Genomic DNA, 21,434 nt, shown 5'->3' with positions numbered 1-21,434 from the left:
TTACCATATGACCCACCAATCCCTCGACTGGGCATATACCCTGAGAAAACCATAATTCAAAAAGACACATGCACCCCAATGTTCACTGCAGCACTATTCACAATAGCCAGGTCATGGAAGCAACCTAAATGCCCATTGACAGACAAATGGATAAAGAAGATGTGGTACACATATACAATGGAATATTACTCAGCCATAAAAACGAACAAAACTGCGTCATTTGCAGGGACGTGGATGAATCTAGAGACTATCATACAGAGGGAAGTCAGTCAGAAAGAGAAAACCAAGTATCGCATATTAATGCATATCTGTGGAACCTAGAAAAATGGTACAGATGAACCAGTTTGCATGGCAGAAGTTGAGACACGGATGTAGAGAACAAACGTATGCACATCAAGGGGAGAAAGTGGCGGGGTTGGGTTGCGGGGGGTGTGGGATGAATTGGGAGATTGGGATTGACATGTATACACTGATGCGTATAAAATAGATGACTAATAAGAACCTGCTGTATAAAAAAAATAAAATTCAAATAAAAAAGAAATACACAAAGGTGTTCCATGTCCAACAGAACTATATAAAGGAACCATCCCAATAATGATAGACTAGGTAATTTGGATCGATCCTCTGGCTAAGAATTAGAAAAGATAGGCAAAAATGTACAATTACAGAGCTAAGATCAGGAAGAGAAAGGGAACCCCAGAGAGTGGGGCCTTTTCTTTCCCTTTGGGTTTTCTTTCAATTACAGGAGAGGAAGATAAGAGGTTAAGAAGCTAGGGCTAAGAAGATAAAAATTGGATCTCAGGGTCCACCAAGGGAGACCTTTATTAGGCTCCAACACTTTAGGCTGGGACCCTGAAGGACAAACCACAAACTGCCCTGATGGAATGAAGCCAATCTTTACATCATCTCAATGCCTTTCTGGATTCAGTGATCCTGGATTGCTACTGCCCAAGCACCTGATAGGGGCAAAGGTACATCTTCTCTGTAGAGCAACAGCATCTAAGCCTTTGAATTACCTCTCTAGTTTTTCATATATAATATCTATCATCAAAAATAACCAGTCATAAAAGACTTAAAGACGGCCATGTGAGGCCTGGTCTTCTTGCACTTGAGGCTCCACGTGAGTTGCTTACATGCAAAGAGCAGCTCCTCCAGGTTCCTTCCCTGTGCTAAATGTGGCCCTGCAGCTTGTCAGTACCCTGGGCGGTGCTTGTGGCCTCGGTGACCTGGGTGCCCGCGTGTCTGTGGTACACCCGAACCAGGGGTCTTTCTAGCTTCTGTAAAGTCTCCAGGGAAAGCCATTTTTTCAATGCCTACAATGGAATGGCAAGGCCTCTGATAAGCAGGTGTAGAAGATATGCTTGCTCTTCAGGGCACAGTTGAGAAGAGGGGACCTTCAACATGGTGGAGGACTAAGACATGGAGATCACCTTCCTCCCCACAAATACATCAAAAATACTTCTACAAGTGGAACAACTTCTACAGAACACGTACTGAACCCTGGCAGAAGACCTCAGACTTCCAAAAAGATGCCTGAAGGCAACCTACACGCACAAGGGGGGCCAAAACAAAAGATGAACAGCAGGAGTTGTGCGAACAAAGACAACAGGAAATTTCTCCGTGCAGCCTCAGGGGCAGAGGATTAAATCTCCACAATCAACTTGATGTACCCTGCATCTGTGGAATACCTGAATAGACAACAAATCATCCCAAAACTCAGGCGGTGGACTTTGGGAGCAACTGTAGACTTGGGGTTTGCTGTCTGCAACTGATTTGTTTCTCATGTTTACCTTAGTTTAGTTTTTAGCTCTTGTTATCAGGTAGATTTGTTTATTGGTTTGGTTGCTCTCTTCTTTTTTAATTATTTTTTTATGTTAATATATTTTTTTTTAATTTTAATTTTCTTTCTTTTTTCCCCCCTTTTCTTCTGAGCCATGTGGCTGACAGGGTCTTGGTCTCCGGCCAGGTGTCAGCCCTGAGCCTCTGAGGTGGGAGAGCCGAGTTCAGGACATTGGACCACCAGAGACCTCCCGACCCCCCATAATATCAACTGGCGAGAGCTCTCCCAGAGATCTCCTCCTCAACGTTAAGACCCAGCTCCACGCAATGGCCAGCAAAGCTCCAGTGCTGGATGCCCCATGCCAAACAAGGCAGGAACACAACCTCACCCATTAGCAGAGAGGCTGCCTAAAATCATACTAAGTTCACATACACCCCAAAACCCACCAACACACGGCACTGCCCACCAGAGAGACAAGATCCAGCCCCACCCACCAGAACACAGGCACTAGTCCCCTCCACCAGGAAGCCTACACAACCCACTGAACCAACCTCACCGACTGTGGGCAGACACCAAAAACAATGGGAACTAAGAAGCTGCAGCCTGTGAAAAGGAGACCCCAAACACAGTAAGTTAAACAAAGTGAGAGGACAGAGAAATATACAGCACATGGAGGAACAAGGTAAAAACCACCAGTCCAAACAAATGAGGAAATAGGTAGTCTACCTGAAAAAGAATTCAGAATAATGATAGTGAACATGATCCAAAATCTTGGAAAGAGAATGGAGAAAATACAAGAAATGTTTAACAAGGACCTAGAAGAACTAAACAGCAAACAATGATGGACAACACAATAAATGAATTTAAAAATTCTCCAGAAGGAATCAATAGCAGAATAACTGAGGCAGAAAAATGGATAAGTGACACGGAAGATAAAACAGTGGAAATAAAAAAAAAGAATGAAAAAAAAAAAAGAGTGAAAAGAATTGAGGACAGTCTCAGAGACCTCTGGGACAACATTTAACATACTAACATTCGAATTATAGGGGTCCCAGAAGAAGAAGAGAAAAAGAAAGGGACTGAGAAAATATGTGAAGAGATTATAGTTGAAAACTTCCCCAACATGGGAAAGGAAATAGTCAATCAAGTCCAGGAAGCGCAGAGTCCCATACAGGATATATCCAAGGAGAAACACACAAAGACACATATTAATCAAACTAACAAAAATTAAATACAAAGAAAAAATATTAAAAGCAGCAAAGGAAAAGCAACAAATAACATACAAGGGAATCCCCATAAGGTTAACCGCTGATCTTTCAGCAGAAACTCTGCAAGCCAGAAAGGAGTGGCAGGACATATTTAAAGTGATGAAAGGGAAAAATCTACAAACAAGATTACTCTACCCAGCAAGAATCTCTACCCAGCAAGGATCTCATTCAGATTCAGTGGAGAAACTAAAACCTTTACAGACAACCAAAAGCTAATAGAATTCAGCACCACCAAACCAGCTTTACAACAAATGCTAAAGGGACTTCTCTAGGCAGGAAACACAAGAGAAGGAAAAGCCCTACATAAACAAACCCAAAACAATTAAGAAAATGGTAATAGGAACATACATATCAATAATTACCTTAAATGTCAATGGATTAAATGCTCCAACCAAAAGACATAGACTGGCTGAATGGATACAAAAATAAGACCCATCCTACAAGAGACCCACTTCAGACCTAGGGACACGAACAGATTGAAGGTGAGGGGATGGACAAAGATATTCCATGCAAATAGAAATCAAAAGAAAGCTGGAGCAGCAATTCTCATATCAGACAAAAGAGACTTTAAGATAAAGACTATTAGAAGAGACAAAGAAGGACACTACATAATGATCAAGGGATCAATCCAAGAAGAAGATGTAACAATTGTAAATATTTATGCACCCAAAACAGGAGCACCTCAACACATAAGGCAAATACTAACAGCCATGAAAGGGAAAATTGAGAGTAACACAGTAATAGTAGGGAACTTTAACACCCCACTTTCACCAGTGAACAGATCATCCAAAATGAAAATAAATAAGGAAACACAAGCTTAAAATGACACATTAAACAAGCTGGACTTAATTGATATTTATAGGACATTCCATCCAAAAACAAAAGACTAAACTTTCTTCTCAAGTGCTCATGGAACATTCTCCACAAGAGATTATACCTTGGGTCACAAATCAAGCCTTGGTAAATTTCAGAAAACTGAAATCATACCAAGTATCTTTTGCAACCACAACACTATGAAATGAAGTATTAATTACAGGAAAAACAACTGTAAAAAACACAAACACATGGAGGCTAAATAATACGTTACTAAACAACCAAGAGATCACTGAAGAAATCAAAGAGGAAACCAAAAAATACCTAGAGACAAATGACAATGAAAACACGATGACTGAAAATCTATGGGATGCAGCAAAAGCAGTTCTAAGAGGGAAGTTTATAGCAATACAATCCTACCTCAAGAAACATCTCAAATAAACAACCTAACCTTACACTAAAGCAATTAGAATACTCTGATTTCTCTTCAGATAGAATAAATCTTTCGTCTTTTACCAAAAAAAAAAAAAAAAAAGCAATTAGAGAAAGAAGAACCAAAAAAACACAAAGTTAGCAGAAAGAAATCATGTAGATCAGAAATAAAGGAAAAAGAAATAAAGGAAACAAGAGCAAAGGTCAATGAAACTACAAGCTGGTTCTTTGAGAAGATAAACAAAATTGATAAACCATTAGCCAGACTTATCAAGAAAGAAAGGGAGAAGACTCAAATCAGCAGAATTAGAAATGAAAAACGAGAAGTAACAACTTACACTGCAGAAATACAAAGGATCATGAGAGATTACTACAAGCAACTATATGCCAATAAAATGGACAACGTGGAAGAAACGGACAAATTCTTAGAAAACCAAATCTTTCCGAGACTGAACCAGGAAGAAATAGAAAATATAAACAGACCAATCATGAGCACTGAAATTGAAACTGTGATTAAAAATCTTCCAACAAACAATAGCCCAGGACCCGATGGCTTCACAGGTGAAGTCTATCAAACATTTAGAGAAGAGCTAACACCTAGCCTTCTCAAGCTCTTCAAAAATACAGCAGAGGGGGCTTCCCTGGTGGCACAGTGGTTGAGAGTCCGCCTGCCGATGCAGGGGACACGGGTTCGTGCCCCGGTCCAGGAAGATCCCACATGCCGCAGAGGGGCTAGGCCTGTGAGCCATGGCCACTGAGCCTGCGCGTCCGGAGGTGCTCGGCAACGGGAGAGGCCACAACAGTGAGAGGCCCACGTACCGCAAAAAATAAAAAGAAATAAAAAATACAGCAGAGGGAGGAACACTTCCAAACTCATTCTATGAGGCCACCATCACCCTGATACCAGAACCAGACAAAGATATCCCAAAAAAGAAAGCTACAGGCCAATATCCTGATGAACACAGATAAAAACCCTCAACAAAATACTAGCAAACAGGGCTTCCCTGGTGGCGCAGTGGTTGAGAATCTGCCTGCTAATGCAGGGGACACGGGTTCGAGCCCTGGTCTGGGAAGATCCCACATGCCGCTGAGCAACTAGGCTCGAGAGGCACAACTACTGAGCCTGCGTGTCTGGAGCCTGTGCTCTGCAACAAGAGAGGCCGCGACAGTGAGAGGCCCACGCACAGTGACGAAGAGAGGTCCCCACTTGCCACAACTAGAGAAAGCCCTTGCACAGAAACGAAGACCCAACACAACAAAAATAAATTAATTAATAAACTCCTATCCCCAACATCTTCTTTAAAATACTAGCAAACAGACTCCAACAGCACATTAGAAGGATCATACGCCAGGATAAAGTGTGGTTTATCCCAGGAATGCAAGGATTCTTCAATATACCCAAATCAATAAATGTGATACACCATATTAACAAACTGAAGAATAAAAACCATATGATCATCTCAATAGATGTAGAAAAAGCTTTCGACAAAATTCAACACCCATGTATAAGAGCTCTCCAGAAAGCAGGCTCAGAGGGAACCTGCCTCAACATAATAAAGGCCATATATGACAAACCCACAGCCAACATTGTTCTCAATGGTGAAAAACTGAAACCATTTCCTCTAAGATTAAGAGCAAGACAAGGTTGCCCACTCTCACCACTATTATTCAACATACTTTTGGAAGTTTTAGCTACAGCAATCAGAGAGAAAAAGAAATGAAAGGAATCCAAATCGGAAAAGAAGTAAAACTGTCACTATTTGCAGATGACATGATACTGTGCAGATGACATGCTACTATACATAGAGAATCCTAAAGATGCTATCAGAAAACTACTAGAGCTAATCAATGAACTTGTTAAAGTAGCAGGGTACAAAATTAATGCACAGAGATCTCTTGCATTTCTATACAATGACAATGAAAAATCTGAAAGAGAAATTAAGGAAACACTCGCATTTACCACTGCAACAAAAAAAATAAAATACCTAGGGATAAAACTACATAAGGAGACAAAAGACCTGTATGCAAGGAATGAAGACACTGATGAAAGAAATTAAAGACAATATAAACAGATGGAGAGATATACCATGTTCTCGGATTGGAAGAATCAACATTATGAAAATGACTATACTACCCAAAGCAATCTACAGATTCAATGCAATCCCTATCAAACTACCACTGGCATTTTTCACAGAACTAGAACAAAAAATTTCAAAATTTGTATGGGAACACAAAAGACCCCAAATAGCCAAAGCAATCTTGAGAACGAAAAACAGAGCAGGAGGAATCAGGCTCCCTGACTTCAGACTATAGTACAAAGCTACAGTAATCAAGACAGTATGGTACTGGCACAAAAACAGAAAGATAGATCAATGGAACAGGATAGAAAGCCCAGAGACAAAGCCACGCACATATGGTCACCTTATCTTTGATAAAGGAGGCAAGAATATACAGTAAAGAAAAGACAGCCTCTTCAATAAGTGGTGCTGGGAAAACTGGACAGCTACATGTAAAAGAATGAAATTAGAACACTCCCTAACACCATAAACAAAAATAAACTCAAAATGGATTAAAGACCTAAATGTAAGGCCAGACACTATAAAACTCTTAGAGGAAAACATAGGCAGAACACTCTATGACATAAATCACAGCAAGATCCTTTTTGACCCACCTCCTAGAGGAATGGAAATAAAAGCAAAAATAAACAAATGGGACCTAAGGAAACTTCAAAGCTTTCACACAGCAAAGGAAACCATAAACAAGACAAAAAGACAACCCTCAGAATGGGAGAAGATATTTGTAAACGAAGCAACAGAGAAAGGATTAATCTCCAAAATATACAAGCAGCTCATGCAGCTCAGTAACAAAAAAACAAACAACGCAATCCAAAAATGGGCAGAAGACCTAAATAGACATTTCTCCAAAGAAGATGTACAGATTGCCAACAAACACATGAAAGGATGCTCAACATCACTAATCATTAGTGAAATATAAATCAGAACTACAATGAGGTAGTCAGAATGGCTATCATCAAAAAATCTACAAACAATAAATGCTGGAGAGGATGTGGAGAAAAGGGAACCCTGTTCCACTGTTGGTGGGTATGTAAATTGATACAGCCACTATGGAGAACAGTATGGAGGTTCCTTAAAAAACTAAAACTAGAACTACCATACGACCCAGCAATCCCACTACTGGGCAAATACCCTGAGAAAACCATAATTCAAAAAGAGTCATGTTGGGCTTCTCTGATAGCGTAATGGTTAAGAAGCTGCCTGCCAATGCAGTGGACATGGGTTCAAGCCCTGGTCTGGGAAGATCCCACATGCCATGGAGCAACTAAGCCTGTGTGGCCCAACTACTGAGCCTGTGCTCTAGAGCCCGTGAGCCACAACTACTGAGCCCGCGTGCCTAGAGTCCGTGCTCCACAAAAGAAGCCACCACAATGAGAAGCCCGCATACCACAATGACGAGTAGCCCCCGCTTGCAGCAACCAGAGAAAGCCCGCACACAGCAATGAAGACCCAACACAACCATAAATAAATAAATAAATTTATTAAAAAAACAAAAAGAGTCATGTACCACAATGTTCACTGTAGCACTATTTACAATAGCCAGGACATGGAAGCAACCTAAGTGTCCATCGACAGATGAATGGATAAAGAAGATGCGGCACATACATGCAATGGAATATTACTCAGCCATAAAGAGAAACGAAATTGAGTTATTTGTAGTGAAGTGGATGGACCTAGAGTCTGTCATACAGAGTGAAGTAAGTCAGAAAGAGAAAAACAAATACCATATGCTAACACATATATACGGAATCTAAAAAAAAAAAAGGTTCTGAAGAACCTAGGGGCAGGACAGGAATAAAGACGCAGACGTAGAGAATGGACTTGAGGACACGGGGAGGGGGAAGGGTAAGCTGGCACGAAGTGAGAGAGTAGCACTGACATATATACACTACCAAATGTAAAATAGATAGCTAGTGGGAAGCAGCTGCATAGCACAAGGAGATCGGCTTGGTGCTTTGTGACCATCTAGAGGGGTGGGATAGGGAGGGTGGGAGGGAGACACAAGAGGGAGGGGATATGGGGATATATGTATACATATAAGTGATTCACTTTGTTATACAGCAGAAACTAACACACCATTGTAAAGCAACTATACTTCAATAAAGATGTTTAAAAAAAAAAAAAGACTTAAAGACAACATGATCAGAAAACAAGAAGCAAACTACAGACAAAACTACAAGGGGTCAAAATAAGAGAGTTATCAGACACAGATTTTAAAATAACTATGCTGAGTATGTGTAAGAAAAGGCAAGACTGAAAACCCTGGCAGAAAATTAAAATTATAAAAATGAACTATATAGGAATTCTGAAGCTTAGAAATACAGTTACTGAAATTAATAACTTAATGGATGAGTTTACCACCATGGAGACTTGGAAGAGAAATTCAGTATGCTAGAAAAATAGGTCAGAAAACATCCCAAATGAAGCCAAGAGAGAGAAAAATGTGGAAAATGCAGATAATAAACAAGACATAGGGAAATGTATTGAAAAGGCTAATCATATATGTAGAGTCCTAGAATGGGACAGATGCAATATTTGAAGAGATAATGCCTGATAATGTCTGAAAAATTTCCAGAACTGATTAAAGACTTCATGAGATTTATGCTCTATAAATACTTCAAGAGAAACAATGGAAGCTATAATAAGGGAATGATATCTTTGAGGTGCTGAAAGAAAGGAATCTCCAACCTAAAAATCTATACACAATAAAAATACTTTCCAGGGGCTTCCCTGGTAGCACAGTAGTTGGGAGTCTGCCTGACAATGCAGGGGACAGGGGTTCGAGCCCTGTTCTGGGAAGATCCCACATGCTGCAGAGCAACTGGGCCCGTGAGCCACAACTACTGAGCCTGCGCATCTGGAGCTTGTGCTCCGCAACAAGAGACGCCGCGAGAGTGAGAGGCCCGTGCACCGCGATGAAGAGTGGCCCCCACTTGCCGCAACTAGAGAAAGCCCTTGCACAGAAACGAAGACCCAACACAGCCAAAAATAAACACATAAATAAATAAATAAATAAAATTCACCTCTTAAAAGAAGAAAATTTAGGGCACTGAAAATTATATATATAAAAAAAATACTTTCCAAAAGTGAAGTCCAAATAAAGATGTTTTCCTATAAGCAGATCCACACTGAAGGAAACAAAAAAGGATATTCTTCACGCAAGAGAAAGAAGATCCTAGATGGAAACCTGGAGAATAAAGACCATGAAAAGAGCTAATATGTACAAAGATCCAAATGAATACTGATGTATTATGTAACAATAATGTATAAGGTTTTAGATAAATATAGAACTAAATGCATGACAACAACAGCACGTATTTGGCAGGGTGTACATGTTCTCAGGTCTTTGTCTTGACAAGGAAAAGGAAAAACACAAATTAACAAATTTATATTATACTTTGACAAGCTAAGGATATGTATTATAATTGTAAGGTAGTAAATCAGAGTAAAGGATGATAAGCACCAAGCTAACAGAGGTGGGAAACTGGAGTAATAATAAAAAAAACCAAAACAACATCCAAAAGAATGTTGGGGAAAAAAGCATGGAGCAAGGACAAGTAAATGAGACAGATTTAAACCCGAATAGCAATACCAACATTAAATGCAAATAGATAATTGCTCCAATTAATCTGACAACGATCATCAGACCTGATAAAAATATATAATGGCAAGATGAGATACTAGAACCTCAGCTAACTCTCTGGCTGCACAATTCTCTGTTTCAAATTTTCAGTCCTGGAAACTGAGGTTTCCAAAAGAATAAAACTTTTTCTCTCAATGAACTGAAGTAAAGATGGTAGCTGAAGTGGCCAAGAGTGTTAGAGGTCAGTCTCTAGTGGCCAGGAGGCCAAGAAGGCTACCCCTCACTTTCCTACAACAGAGGAGCAGAGTAAACAGCATACTGCTTCCATGAAGATACGTCAGAAAGTCTAAGAGAAATTACTTCTGATTTCTGTGTTCAAATAAATGAGAATTAAGAAACTAACATCTCTTAAAAAATCAATTTGCAAGTAAAAGAGCTAAACAAACATTTGTTTCATCCAGTTATTTCTAAGGAACACAAAACTACAGTTTTAACTGGAAAAATAACCAGCATAATTCCAGTACCTTACTACCCATCCTCAAGTAAGATTCTGAGAAACATGTAAACTATGTAAATTCAATCCTAATAGGAGAGGGAGATAAAAAAGCACACTTCTGACCGCTAAAACAGATAATCTTAGCTATCTACTGCAAGGCAGAAAAAGAAGAAATCTACCCACACAAGAAACCAGCTTAATGACAGTTATTACAATCTACTTCCAAATAAGTAGCTTACCTTTTATCTACAACTTAACAGATAAAGAAAGGCATAGATGCAAAGCTTGGTAAAGTACAACATCATTTAATTTCCTATATTTCAGATCTTTAAATATGTGATCCCAAATGAGTGACTACCACACCTTGTTTTTATATATATATATTTATTTATTTTATTTATTTTTGGCTACACTGGGTCTTCATTGCTGCATGCGGGCTTTCCCTAGTTGCAGCGAGCGGGGGGCTACTCTTGGTTGCAGTGCACGGGCTTCTCATTGCATTGGCTTCTCTTGTTGCGTAGCACGGGCTCTAGGCACACGGGCTTCAGTCGTTGTGGCTCACGGGCTCTAGAGCACAGGCTCAGTAGTTATGGCGCACAGGCTTTGTTGCTCCACGGCATGTGGGATCTTCCCAGACCAGGGTTCGAACCCGTGTCCCCTGCATTGGCAGGCGGATTCTTAACCGCTGTGCCACCAGGGAAGCCCCAAAACCTCTTTTAATTGATTATGTGACAGTGAGAACTCCCTTCATTTTAAGTAATCCTTCAGATTAACTATTCTACATCAAAACACAAGGATTCTATTCCATAAACTCTGTACCTTGGAACTCAGTAATCAAGATTTTACAGAAATAAAAAGGCATGGGGTTGTGGGGGGGGTTGTTTACAGGCATTGGTGGGTGGGGTGGAGGAAGGTTTCTGTTTAAATAGATATGCAAGAGGGAATTCCCTGGTGGTCCAGTGGTTAGGACTCTACGCTTTCACTGCCAAGGGTCCGGGTTCAGTCCCTGGTTAGGGAACTAAGATCCTGCAAGGAACTAAGATCCCACAAGCCGTGCAGTGTGGCCAAAAAAAAAAAAAAAAAAGATATGCGAGCTATTGTGGTATACTAACTCAGAAGCTAAGAACCTCAGGTTTTACAAGGATGTCATAAAGTTATCCGATTTCCAAATCAACATCTTGGGCTTCCAAGCTATTCTCAGCCATGAGGCACATTCTATTTTTAAAAGACTAGAGCCATCATCAGATGGCTCTAAATAGTTATACATCACCTCCTTATATTGAATTGAAAATTGTCTCTTTACAGTTTGACTTACTAATTCTATTGTCATGCCTTGTGTTCATCAAAAACTAATCAAACTAATATTTATACACATACAGCCCTTCAAATAGTTGAAGACAAGATATCAGGAACCCCCATGTTCTCCTCTCCAAATCTATAATTTCACCTGCTATCTTAGGACACGGTATGGAATCTTTCTAATCCTTGCTACTATTCTCTAAATAAACCCAGATTTGTCTAAATAAACCCTTCTTAAAGTACTACCTCAAAATTCAAGTACTACCTCAAAATTCAACTCAGTAGATCAGATGTGGCCTGAAAAGCCAGACCACCACTTCCTTACCAAGTTGCTGACAAATCTAACAGGTCCCATTCCCTCCTACCCCTTCCCCTTCCCCATCCTTGTGTCATGTTACATCTCAAGTTTCATTTTCTTACTCTTCATGACCCTCAAGTTGTCACCATGGCCATCCAAGGCCCTAAATACTGTTCATGCTCCTTCTGTGACTCCTTCTTTCTGAGTCATACTTGCTAATCCTCCAAAGTCTATGAATCCCGATACTAGTAACTTGGCAATTGAGTTTAAGATCCTCTTAGTAAGGGTCAGTTAGCTCAAGGCAATCACATTTTTCCCAGGCCTCTCAAGAAATACTTCAACCCTAGCAAAGGCCCTTCTTTCTGGTATCAGGAACCATGGTTCAGAAACAAATCCAACAGAATTTCAGCCATTTACCTCCCAGATCATCCCCTCCCTGAAGTTCTACCTAGAGCAGGAAAATATAATGAAAACGCTATCTGCAGTCACAAGACCTTCAGTTTCCTGGTCAAGATTTCAGATTCCCTTAAAAGATATCTCTGAAAGACGAAGTAAGAGGGGAGGGGCCCACATCAGTCTTCAAAGATATTGATACGGTTCTATTTCTTAAGCTTGGTGTTGGGCCTATGGGAATATGATTGCTTAGATTTCAGGTTAAAAATATTTTGCACGTATTTTTTAAAAAGATACATTCCTAGGGTTTTTTTTCACCATATGCATCAGTAACAATACAGTCACTAGCAATGTCAGTAAATATATACCAGATTCACTCTCTAGGAAGACAACCCAGTTGACAGCCACAATAATTTCTACAATAACAAAGCTGTGGGAAAACAATGACATTTGGGCTATTTGAAGAAAGTTCAATCATAAATGAGGATATAAGCCCAAACAAGAATATACACACACAAAAGCTAAGTAAGCAGCTTTCAGAAAATTACCCTTTTTGCAAGTATAAAAGTATCCTTTCATGTCTTTTGTTTTCTCCCTTCAAAACATCTCATATCCATCTATTCTCACCTATTCCTACCACTACCAACCTTCATTGCTCTTTGCCCAGATTAAAATCAAAGTCCCCAACTAGTCTCCCAGAAATCTACTCTATCCTATCTACTCTGATGCTGAAGGCATACTAATTCTTTTTTAAAAATAAAATAAAAAGCCTAACAGATCGATCATGCCCCTGCCTAAAAACCTCTGTTGGCTTTTTACTGCATTAAGGTAAGCTCCCAGACTCTTCACCATGATCTCCAAAGCCCTATAGTTTTCCTCACAGATTTCTCCCCAGAAAGACTACAGGCTCTTGAAGAACAGGGATTATTTAGATGCCCCATGTCCTCAAGCCTTCTATAGCACCTAGTGCATTGAAGTCCACCTAACTGAAATGGGGGGGGGGGAGTTTATCTGCAAGACAACTGTTACACAATTTTTTCTCAATTTCAAAGAACAGGTCAAAAAGAAGCTCCAAATAATTAAAATATAACCCCTTAGAAACACTTCCTAGTTTTTTTAAACAAAGATTTAAAACCACTACATTTTACCTAGATTCCATTGCTTTAACCTTTATTTTTTAAGCATCTTTTAAAAACAAATATAACACATAAATTTAGAAAAGTGCATAAAATATAAAGGTACACCATTACAAACTAGCATGAAATAGTATCCATGCAACTACCATCCTGGTCAAGAAACAGACTACAGTCAATAAACAAGAAGCCCCCAGGTGTCCCTCTCAGCTCACAACTCCCTCCCCGCTTAGCTAGATGTACTTGCTATCCTAAACTGTATGGTAATCACATCTTCGCTTCTCTTGATAGTTTTATTGCCCAAGTATGAATCCATAAATATTTCTCATTTTTGTTCCACTAAGAAGCCTTTTTAGAATAATTTTTTCCTAACTCCTCCCTGTCCTGCTCCCCGACAAAACTTTTAATACCACAGACATACTGTGTATCTATTTATGTATTGTGGCCCTTTGAAGGGCTACAGACTATTGTAATATTTAAGACTTTTTCACTCCAAGGACCAATTTTCACCCCATTCGGGGGAATACTGCCTCCGATGAGAAGGCATGCTTAAATAATATAATTCCGTTTTACCTGTTTTTGAGCTGTACTAATGAAATTGTACAAAACATGTTTTGGGAATATGGTTTCTTTTGTGTTTAAGATTCATCTATCTTGTTGCACATAGCTCTATTCCGTTTTATGAATACCACAGTGCTCCATTCGATTGGAACAGACACTTGGGTTATTTTTATTTGAGGCTATTATAAACAAGGCTGCTTTGAACATTCTTGTGTTTGTCTCCTGGTGCATCTAAGTACTCATTTCTTGCAGGTTATATGTCTAGGAGGAGAATTCCTGGACCACAGGATATGAGTATCTTCTACTTTACCAAGTTATGCCAAATGGTTTTCCAAAGCAATTGTACAAATATACGTTGCCATTAGAAGCATATGGAGTCCCCTTACAATTTTCTTACCTTAAAAGAGAAGTTAAGCAAAATATATTCTATGCCTTCTTTTTCTTTTAAGATCTGAAGATCACTGTGCAAAGGACTATCAGGATCAACCCTAAGAATTACAAAACAAAAAACAGTTCAAACAAAAAGTCAGATTTTTTTTCTCACTAAACTCAAAAATGAACCATTCCAAGAGCTAAAACAGAGCCCCTAGGGTAAATTCCAAACAGAGAAGGTCTAAAGCTGCTCTATGGTTCCTGGAAAAACAAATTAACTATAGCCTCCAATGCCTTGGGATTAAATGTCCAAAAAGAGATCACAGTATTCTACACCTACTCTCCTAAGGGCATGCAAAGTTAGCAGTTATTCTAAAGGAAAGGGTCATATGTACATAATCTTCTCAAGAAAGTCTGCTTCTCTCAAACTGTATTATTAGACAAGGGGTTCAAGGAGAGAAATTTACCATGGACAAGACCAGAAAAAGTGAAATCACTAAAAAAATCTAAATTTGTCTACAACTGTTCTATATATTCAGGCCCTACTCAAATTTCTTATTTCAAATATAAACTGGTTGTCACAGTCAATCTCATCAAGTTATTTATACACTTTTGTTTGTATAGTTCCTAATTGTCTCATTAACTCCATGAAACACTTTTTCCCACAGCTGGCTCTTTTTCTCCTCCTTCTTTCTCACTTTACTTATTAAGCCCAAGAAACAGCTCATTTTAACAACCTAGGAACTATTTCTACAGAAACAGTAAGTAAAAACCACAGTAAATAGGTATCAAATTAAGGGGGAAAAAATCTCCACTGTGATAGTCTACCATTAAAAAGAGTGGGTTAGCATAAAAAAGCACTTACTTCTGCAGTTTAACATGCCAGTCATATAAACTGTCATTTATGAGTTCCACTGAATAAATCCCTGTAAAGGTATAGGGCATGTTAGTTACTCTTCATTTGATCTGATAACTATTGCTCTGGTGTAAATATATACACTAAATAGCCAACAAAAGCTACAAATTTTGCCATTAAAACATGGAACAACTAAGCTGTATTATAAATATTTTGGTGCTGGAGCTGAGTATCTTATACCGTTAACAGATGGACAACTAAAGCCATCAATGAAGAGGATTTTTGGGGTTGAAAAACTGTTTACCATTAATTGTAAGAGGAAAAAAAGCTTATGCAAAATCATATGTACTTAAGACTTTTCTCCTATGCATATATGCAAACAGTTCTATTAAAATGGAATCCCTCTACATACAGTTTTATAATCTTTCTTCAACTTTTTGGGACATCTTTCCATTAGAATATAAAAATTTATTGCCAATCTTTTTAATAACTGTAGTAATTTATTTTATGGATAAGCCATAACTTAATTCCACCATATAGCTGGTTATTAATTTAATTTTTTGCTACTACAAATAATGCAGTAACAAACAAGTGATGACTGAACATTTTAAGGTAAACCAGTATTCAAATATTTAACTTTATTATGTTTCTACACACAAACTTTTAGATTTCTTATAAGAGGAACTGTTAGGACACCAAAACTTCTAACAACCTCAGAAACAAATTTGACTTATCTTGGACTCTATAAAGTAGGGGGGTTTTTTTGCTTGTTTGTTTTTAAGTAAGCTCTAATGATTTAGACTTGATCACTCTGAAAAATTCTTAATGGATCATAATGCTACCTTTTCAAACAAACTAAAGTTTGGCTCTTTCTCTTATTCAGTACTGTTAGACTCTCTGCAATAATTTGAGGGAATTTTATTTCAATTAGAGAGATTCCATAATATTTAAGCCTTATTGGGTAAGAAAGAACTCTTAAGTCAAACTATAAATTGTTAATACCATTAACTACAATAAGAGTTGATTGTTGTTTTCAAAAAAATGAAAAAAGAACATAAAAATCAACTTGACAACAGTTCTCTGTTCATACAATAGAACATATACTCATTTATTTTCCAAAGCATATATTACTTGTACCTTTCCCAGAAGATAAAAATCATGAGTTAATCCCCATCAGCAAGAAGATAAAAAATTATGTGTCCATAAAAACATTTTTAAAAATCCAAACAAGTGAAATCATCCTATTTTACCCCCGTCTTTTGGTAACTTGATTAAATTTGTGTTTCACATTCCTAAAATAAAGTTAATAAACATTTCTGTTTCTGTCCAGTTATACTATAAGAAATGAAGTTACTATCTGAAAATTTAAAAGGGCATAAGGACAACAGCAGAGATCCAGAGGTCCTTACCTGTTTTATAACTCTGTGATCTGTATATGTCCCTGAGCTCTTTCATAAGTCTATCTGAAGCTTGTACAGACCCAGACACTGCACCCTGAAACATAAAATTTGCTGTTTACCAGGATCTACTGATTTCAATAACTAAAGATTTAAGGTATCTGAACCTGAAACAGGCGTTTACAATGATATCGTAAAAATGGATCACCACTCAACATTTTAAGAAGTCAAAAAAGTTAAGTTCAATTAAATCAATGATCATGAAGTTTCAGTAGGAATATAAATTTGGGGCAGGTCTGATTCATTTACTATTTGTCATCTGAAAAAAATAAATAAACACCTAACCTATGTTCAGATCACCATGGCCACTCCAATAGCCTAGAACTAGTAAGGGTCTATTTCAAATTCCATCAATTAAAAAAAAATTTATTAATTTTTTTCTTTTTTACGATTTTATTTGGGGTGGGCAGTTTTAGGTTCACAGCAAAATTGAGAGGAAGGTACAGAGATTCCCCATATAGCTGCCCCTCACAGTGCATAGTCTCCCTCATTATCAGCATCCTTCGGAGGTACATTTCTTACAACTGATCAACCTATTTGGACACATCATTACACCTGAAGTCCATAATTTACCTTAAGGTACCTTTACCTTTTCGTGCTGTACATTCTATGGATTTGGATAATGACAAGTATCCGCCCATTATAGTAACATAAAAAGTATTTTCATTGCCCTAAAAGTCCTCCATGCTCTGCGTATTCATCCCACCCCCCACCCCGAAACCCAGGGCAACCACGGATCTTTTTACTGTCTCCATAGTTTTGCCTTTTTCAGAATGTCATATAGTTGAAAACACAGTCTGCAGCCTTTTCAGATTGGCTTCTTTCACCTAGTAATATGGATTTTAGGTTCCTCCATGTCTATGTCCTGTCCTTGACAGCTCATTATTTTTTTTTTTTTTTTAAGCAGGGACTAATATTCCACTGCCTGGATGTACTATAGTTTATTTATCCATTTTCCTACTACTTCCAAGTTTTGGCAATTATGAACAAAGCTGCTATAAACATCTACGTGCAGGTTTTTGTGTGGACATAACTTTTCAATTCATTTGGGCAAATACCAAGGAGCTCAACTGCTGGATTGTATGGTAAGAGTATGTTTAATTTTGAAAGAATCTGTCAGACAGTCTTCTAAAGTGGCTGTGCCATTTTGCGTTCCCATCAGCAATTAGAAAAGTTTCCTGTCGCTCCACATCCTCACCAGCATTTGGTGTTTTCAGTGTTCCAGATTTTGGGCATTCTAATAGATGTGTAGTAGCTCCATGCATTTTTGAAAATACTAGAAGACCCTCAATGTGATACATTAACTAAAGCAGGTCCCTTAATCAGACTATAAGAATCTTATACTAACAATCTAGTTTACATATTAAGAAATTGAGAAACAACATGTCCACATATATGCAACTGGTTTCAGTTCTTTTCAGTGTTCCACCTTCTCTGAAGATGAAAATGCACCAGTATCTTATCCTAAGACTGAATATGAATGGAACTATTTATCATAAGACAAAAACATTTAGAATGTCTTCTGAATTAAAAAAACCTGACCTTGTAAAATTTTAAATGTTGCACCTTCAAAAGTTGCACTACACTTTGAGGTGGGGTAGAAAATCAGGTTTACAAAAGATATTACTTCCTGGCTGTGTGACTTTGGCTACGTTACTTGATAGGTTAAAACCCCAGTTTCACATCTATAGAATAGGAAGAATATTTCCTACAGCGGTTATGAAATCAAATGGGAAGGCATATAAACGTTAAAAGACTTTGCTTAGTTTGTCATGTGATAGTGTTCAATAATTTGTAGTTGTTTTGACTATAACACACAAACTGGAAGCAATCACAAGATACAGAAAGTATCGTAAATATCTTTAGCTTAGATACAAGCTTTTTTTTTTTAAATAATCAAGATATGGAGTTGGCTAAATTTCTTTGCTCTCTAAAGATTTGCCAATTACATTAATACAGTAAATAGGACTGAAGAAGTGAGAGTAATCTACCTGTTTACAACACTTGTCATCTCCTTGCATAACAATTCATTCCCTGTGTTTGAGAACCTATGCTCAGGACAAAAGAACTGGTTCTCAGGTTTCATGGGTTTGATAAATAGCTCTAAAACAAAGGCAGTAAGTAAATAATAAGTGTTGAGATGGATAGCTGGACTTTCATTTGATATTTCCCTACTCTGGGCATTTTATATACGTCGTTCTCATTTATTATTTACAGGAATCATCTAAATGGTACATAATGTCCACATTATAGAATTGAGGAAAATGAAGCCGCACAGCTGTGTTTGTCACCATGCTGCTTCACATAAAAGATGTTAAGTCAAAAGAAAAAATTACTTTTGGTTCAGTCAGGGCAGGATAAACCAGATGGCAGCTTCATGAAGAAGGAAGAATTTGAATTATACTTTGTACGAGACTGAATTTAAATTTGCACATCCCACAGGAGAAGGGTAAGGAGAGAAAACAGGGTAAACAAGTTGGAAAGTGAATGATTTCAGATGAACGGGGTAGAAAGTGGCTATCAATATATGAGAAATGTTGTGGGGGGGGTGGGAAACTAGGGCAACAAAACATATGGCTGAATCTACAACCAAGGCAGGGATGGAGGGGGGTGGCTTTGATTGGTATCTTATTGAATTGCCCTGTATTTATATTATTCCTATACAGCTGACTCTTGAACAACACAGGTTTGAACTGCGTGGATCCACTTATATGCAGATTTTCTCAATACGTACTACACAACCTGCAGTTAGTTGAATCCTCGGATGTGGAACCGTGGATATGGAAGGCTGGCTGTAAAGCTATACGTGGATTTCGGTGCAGGGTCAGCACCCCTAACCCCAGCATTGTTCAAGGGTCAACCATAATTACTTAACCACAAAAGTCCAGGTTCTATACATTTACACATACTTACATTTAGATGGTCTTGCCTTTGAGTCTTCCTAATTTTCTCTAATATTGCCAAATTTTCTTTTTCAATTCCTTCATCCTCTGACTTTTTCCCACTAATAGGCTCTTCTTCCTTCATTTCATAATGATCTAAGTCTTCTATATCCTATAAAAAATTTAAAAATTTAGCTTATTCAAGCTCATGTCAAAAGCTAAATTATTCCTGACTCAGAGAACAAAGAGGAGAGAATACATGTATCCTAAAAAAGCCTTCACATTCCATTCAAAAGGTTCTCTCCTTTTATATACTATACTTTAAAGCTAGAATCGGAGTAAAGCATATTTAATAGTTTTACAAAGCCATAACTACTACCAAATGAGCCATCTTAAATTGCTTTAAATCTCCTATTAAGGGGAACTTTTGCAACAGTTTAGCATGAGGTACCAAGAACCATAACTCGACTTCTAGAAATCTATTAGATTCAGTTTAGAAATTAGTCTAAAATGTGAACACAGATTTAGGCATAAAGATGCCTATTTCAACTTTATAACCACAAAAACAAAATCTTCATGTGCAAAATATCAGAACAGTTAACTTAATTCAATGGAATACCGGAAGACCATTAAAATGCCAACACAGCATAATGGTTTCTTCTGTATCAATAATGAAATGAAAAACACAGAATACAAAAATGAATATATAGAATCTTAGTTATGCCAAAATAAGCACAGAAAAAAAGAATAGAAGGACACATACTGAAATACTAATAATTATCAATAGAGACATTTAGTGCTTTTCCTTTTCCAAGTTTTCTGTAGTGAGCACCTATTGATTTTTATAATTAGGAAAAAAGTTAGAAAAAGAATTTGAATATCGCTAAGCCAACATCTTTAATCACTACATCATTCTTCTCCCTCCCTTCCCTTAGCATCAGCTCTTACAAATTTAAAAATTCTGCATAGATTTGTATAATAAATCCTAACCTTTTTTATTACCTTTCTTCTAACTTCACCTCAATCATCAAAATCTCTAAAGAAGTAGTTTATACTTTATCTCCACTTTATCAAGCAGACTAATTCACTGTGATTTCTAGACCAGGTTAATAATTTAGATCACTTTCGTCCAGACTCAATGGTCTTTTTCTTGGACTGCCATCTCTTCAACTCCTATTACATTCCTTTCTTATTCATACTGTGTCTATGACTGCATGCTTCATAGAGCTCCCTTCCCCTGGTTTGCACCTTTCAGCTACAATTTTCCGTCCTACACTTGTTTTCTTCAGAGTTCTCACAAATACCCTTGGCCTGTACCTCCTCCTCCTCCTCCAACTTCAACCTCAGTCATGTTCTAATCCACAAAATTTCTCCACTTGAGTATTAATCAACACAGAACAGAACTCATCATTATCATCTTTACAAAACAATATTCACTGTACACTACTCTCTGCTTAAGGCCTTACCAACAATCATACCAAATATAAACATATTCGTCTCTAATTCAAGACTTAGCCATCTGCCTTTTCTAGCCAAACTTGCTTTCCAAGACTCCAATACAGCAATGTCCTTCTCCCAAAAGGACAGCCTCCAATGCACCCAAACACAGCATGCCCAGGCTTGTTCTGGGCCTTTTTACCACATTATTCTAGTTGCCTAGGATATCTTTTCACCTATCCTAATTTGACATCTCCAAAGTCCATCCTACCTTTCTAGATTTCCCTAAATGCTGCTGT

At 37.9% G+C, this 21,434-nt stretch overlaps 1 protein-coding gene across 3 annotated transcripts in view; it reads right to left on the bottom strand.

The window, feature by feature from the left end:
- The window catches only part of UBE2Q2 (ubiquitin conjugating enzyme E2 Q2), a 71,355-nt gene that overhangs the window by 25,993 nt on the left and 23,928 nt on the right, over nucleotides 1-21,434 (bottom strand). For 2 of the 3 annotated variants that reach the window (XM_089906946.1, XM_022580143.3), the window contains exons 5-8: nucleotides 19,730-19,870; nucleotides 16,769-16,853; nucleotides 15,369-15,429; nucleotides 14,529-14,619 (exon numbers count right to left, since the gene is read on the bottom strand). In XM_089906946.1, the coding sequence (XP_089763072.1) occupies nucleotides 14,529-14,619; nucleotides 15,369-15,429; nucleotides 16,769-16,853; nucleotides 19,730-19,870 (378 nt within the window). The remainder of the gene's footprint in view (nucleotides 1-14,528; nucleotides 14,620-15,368; nucleotides 15,430-16,768; nucleotides 16,854-19,729; nucleotides 19,871-21,434) is intronic. The other variant, XM_089906947.1, reaches the window with a different exon arrangement.

Source organism: Delphinapterus leucas, chromosome 2 (assembly GCF_059928025.1).
Source record: "Delphinapterus leucas isolate spDelLeu-1000000601 "Yukka" chromosome 2, BTC_Dleu_Yukka2, whole genome shotgun sequence".
NCBI classification, from domain to species: Eukaryota; Metazoa; Chordata; class Mammalia; order Artiodactyla; family Monodontidae; genus Delphinapterus; species Delphinapterus leucas.
Note: the sequence above shows the minus strand (reverse complement) of the source record. Positions and strands in the feature narration are given on the sequence as shown.